The sequence below is a fragment of the Phyllobates terribilis genome, unplaced genomic scaffold, assembly GCF_046119375.1.
Source record: "Phyllobates terribilis strain yellow unplaced genomic scaffold, ASM4611937v1 Scaffold_1__5_contigs__length_1240528914, whole genome shotgun sequence".
Classification (NCBI taxonomy): domain Eukaryota; kingdom Metazoa; phylum Chordata; class Amphibia; order Anura; family Dendrobatidae; genus Phyllobates; species Phyllobates terribilis.
In genome coordinates this window covers 285,977,330-285,981,814 of record NW_027362761.1, presented here as the reverse complement: position 1 = coordinate 285,981,814, position 4,485 = coordinate 285,977,330, and the positions used below count along the sequence as shown (strand labels likewise).

The 4,485-nt window shown below is 31.6% G+C and overlaps 1 protein-coding gene across 1 annotated transcript; it reads right to left on the bottom strand.

Moving 5' to 3' along the window:
- Window positions 1–594: 594 nt before the first annotated feature.
- On the bottom strand, window positions 595–1,533 carry LOC141260230 (olfactory receptor 5I1-like). The gene has a single exon (XM_073676124.1). It carries the CDS (start codon window positions 1,531–1,533, stop codon window positions 595–597), a length of 939 nt encoding a protein of 312 aa, XP_073532225.1.
- Between the last annotated feature and the right edge of the window lie 2,952 nt (window positions 1,534–4,485).

Below are 4,485 nucleotides of genomic sequence, written 5' to 3'. Positions count from 1 at the left end.
TTTTGCTTACTTAATGATTGCAGGTGCAGTGGCCTTTTAGAGCAGGTATATTGATCACATGACAGATCATGTGGCATTTATAATGCACATGTAGACGTCCTTCATTATTGATATGACTTCTAAAGTTAATTAATTTGAACAGACCTTATTAAGGGAGTTTATAGCAAAGTGTGTGAATTCCTTTGCACTCACAACTTTTAAGTTTGCAGTTACTGTATTTAGTTTTAAAGAAATATATTTTTTCATTTCACTGTAACAGATTGAAATATTTTGTTAGTTTCACTACTTAAAATTACATTTTAAGTCTACCATATTCACAGGTTGTAATGCAAAAGAGCAGGAAAAAAAAGGGGGTCAATATATTTTAATGTTTAATAAAATAAATAAATAAAAAGTACTTTAATTTGCACATTATTTATTTTATTTTTTTAATTATTTGGCCATCTCTGATCATAAATACATATAATACTGGATATTGAATAACACAATTTTGTTAAAAACAATTCTCTAAAAGAGCTAGCAGAACTTCTGAAAGAGTAGATTGAGCAATATGTATACATATCATTTTTGTATTCTGGATTATGGTTTTGCAGATTAGAATTTAGCTGTAGTCAATATTTTTCTTAAAATAACTTTTTGAAAGGACTGTTTAACTTCCTTGTTCCTTAAACTGTACAAGATTGGGTTTAGCATTGGTATAACAATGGTATAAAATACAGCAATCTCTTTGTCTAAATTTGACGATTCATCAGCAGGCTTAAAGTAGGCAAAAATTAAAGTTCCATAAAATAACAGAACAACAGTGATATGAGAGGCACAAGTAGAAAAAGCTTTTTTCTTTCCTTCAGTTGAACGAATATTTAATATAGCAAACATGATGAATACATACGAAATAAAAATTAGAATAATACAGATAAGTCCTAATATAAGATCTGTCACTATAAGCACATGTTTGTTTAAAGAAATATCTGAGCAGGATAATGCGAGTACTTGGGGGACTTCACAAAAAAAATGATTGATCTCTTTTGGTCCACAAAATGACAACCACAAAGTGCTAGAAGAGTGAAAAGAAGAACTCGAAAACCCAAAGGCCCACACCACAATGGACATCGCAAAGCAAGTATTTTTACTCATAATACTCCTGTACCTTAAAGGGTTGCAGATTGCCAAGTATCGATCGAGAGACATAAAAGTTAGCAGAAGAAACTCTGTGTCCATACCAACAGTGAAAAAAAACATCTGAACAATACATCCATTGAAAGATATGACTTTTTGGTGAGTAAATAAATTGAACAACATTTTTGGGACAGCTGACGTAGTGCAGATTATATCAAGAAAGGAAAGATTACCAAGGAAGAAATACATTGGTTTGTTTAATGCTGGGTCCAAATTTGTAATAAAAATAATGAGTAGATTACCAACTATAGCTACTAGGTACATAGTAAGAATCACCAAAAACAAAAGAATTCCCAATTCGGGGGGGGTGGAAAGCCCAAGAAGAATAAATTCAGAAATGCTGGACCCATTGTTCATCTTATAGTTTGTTTGGTAATTAAGTAAACATAGAAAAAAAAACAGTAAAAGGGAGAAAAAAAAATAATTGTATTTAATATCAGCACAATTCAGATACAACACACATAGTAAAGTTAAAATTGGTCATCACTTCTGCAAGTTCAAAATACAATATAATGGAGATAATCAAATTACACTCCTCAACTTTATATCAATAAGATTTTCTACTAACACAAAGCATATTTACCAATCTATCTCAATTTTCCCAAGAAATAACAATTCGCCATAAGGCACGTGAATGAATAAATAACCAAAAAGAGAGTTGTGCCAGGAAAAAGAGTACAGCTTGATAAAAATTTAATTATTATTATCAGAATTCATTAAGGAACATATGTATTTACAAAGTAATTAAGGCAAACACCAAAAGACAAACATGGACATCTTAAAAAAGGTGTATATGGTAGGTGAGGTAATCATAGAGGTTTCATGAGTACATGTGTACAGGAAGGTACTATCACTAATGATCACAAAAAATGTAATCCTCTAAGTGCAAATTAGATTGGATATCTAAAGCAAAGTCTATAATAATTACAGTATACAAATCTTTTTAAATGCTGGGACTATTCTGCAATTCTATTAGCAAACCATAAGACCTACAATAGCTAAGGAATGGACAAAACATTTACCCAAAGATTGTTTCAATACAACTGTATGCAAAAATAACAAAAATGTGTACCGCATCACATACCGTACTTTTTTTTTTAATAGGAATCCTTGGTGCTTGTATCTGTACATATGTCTGGAGCATGTATTCTACTGTTTCAAGCAGTCCCACTGAATGAAATCCAGTGAGAAGTAATGAGAAACTAGCATACTCTATACTTCGCTTTGGTATAAATGTTCTTTTTTGTTTGTGGTGACAAAAGGAAACAAATTATCCAAATATCCATATTAAATTACACATTACAGCTAATTTGAAGCGAGGAGAAATTCTTTTCAGGTGTTATTGATGTCTGATCTGTAGATTCACAAAGTGGATTGATATATTTTAACAGATTGTATATGTGCATTGTTAAAAAGCTTTCTAAACTTAAGACATTATACAGTCATGTCAAAGTGTTAGCACCCTTGAAATTGTTCCAGAAAATGAAATATTTCTCCAGAAAATTATTGAAATTACACATGTTTTGTTATACACATGTTTATATCCTTTGTGCACATTGGAACGCCACAAAAAAACAGAGGGAAAAGACAAATTGGACATAATTTCACACAAAACACCAAAAATTGGGCGAACAAAACTGTTGGCACCTTTCCAAAATTGTGGGTAAACAAATTTGTTTCAAGCATGTGATGCTCGTTCAAACTCATCTGTGGCAAGTAACAGGTGGGTGCAATATGAAGATCACACCTGAAACCAGATAACAATGGGAGTAGTTGACTCAATTTTTGCACTGTGTGTCTGTGTTTGCCAGATAAAGCTTGAAATAAAGCCACACAAAGGACATAAACATGTACTGTATATAACAAAACATGTGTAATTGCAATTTTTTTGGTAGAAATACTTCATTTTTTAAAATAATTTCAAGGGTGACAACACTTTCGGCCATGACTGTATATGAAGCTACCATATTTAGAAAAATTCCATCTGAAATATTATACATGCCAGATTTCCACACCATAACACTCACATTCTTTTGGAAGATGAAAAATCAATTATTATTGTGAAGGCTAAGTGTCCAATGTATATATATTTATTCCTGTACTGTAGGGACTTCATCAAGAGGGAATATAAAATGAGCACAATACCTTTCTAAATTGTAATTTCCCTATGGAAATTGACTGCCAAATCATGGTTCAGAAAGGGACTAATTGTTCTGAGATTTGTTTTAAATAAATGACAACCATAAACATATAACATTATAAACTACCTGACATTCCATTCCAAATTAATAATAAATAACCCTTAGGTCATGCTCCAGCATAGCATAAATGCTGCATTATGTAATGCAGAAAATATGCTGCCATTTAACAGCTCAAGCTATGCAGGAAAAATACAATAATCAGATTACTTTTGTGTATTTGGTGCAGAAAGAATGCAAAGGGAAAAAAAACAGCTTTTTATGCTTAAGAAAAAAAAATATTTTTGTAATTGCAATGTTTCTAAAAATCTTACTGTTGGAGCTAATCTTATAAGTAGTTTACTAATAGTTTCCGTTACATTTACTACAGAACTACAGTATATAGATTTACACGTATAATTTGTTTGGGATTGACATTCTGCAGATTTAAACTCATCACCAAATGTCAATTTCTGGGAGACTACTACGATTTTTTTAAATGTCATACACTTTATTGCAACTGTATTTAGTTGTGTATTTTGCATCTTCAAGTACAAATAAAAAATTAGCAATATTTTGTTAAAGTTCGGAAGTAATCTAATTTAGTGCAAGGATCATGCAATTTTCACAAAAATGAAAACCTACTAATTTCTACCTCATTCTCTCACTATTCTTTCCACTCTTTCAATGCTGAGTAGTCCAATACAATTCTGGTGTAAAGTTGCTGAGATGAAGTTAGCAAAAAATGATGTCCTTTCTTGCAGTAACAGTTTTAATATGCATAGAGAGAGGTTAGAACAAACTTAAAAGCTTCTTAAAGTGAACTTTAGGTCTTTCCATATGAGGGTGCAAAACTTAATCCTTCACTCATAGCAACCAGGACCACAAGAATTACATTTCCACTAGCTCCTGTCTTTGTGGTTTAACTCCTTCACCCCCAGGCCATTTTCCGTTTTTACTCTTTTGTTTTTTGCTTCCCTTTTTCCCAGAGCCATAACCTTTTATTTTTCAGTAAATATGGCCATGTGAGGGCTTAATTTTTGCGGGACAAGTTGTATTTTTGAATGACACTAATGGTTTTAACATATATTTTACTGGAAAATGGGAAATAAAATCCAAGTGCGTTGAAATT

What these genes read in the sequence shown, in the direction of transcription:
- LOC141260230 (XM_073676124.1), bottom strand. Translation starts at nt 1,533, where the DNA reads ATGAACAATGGGTCCAGCATTTCTGAATTTATTCTTCTTGGGCTTTCC.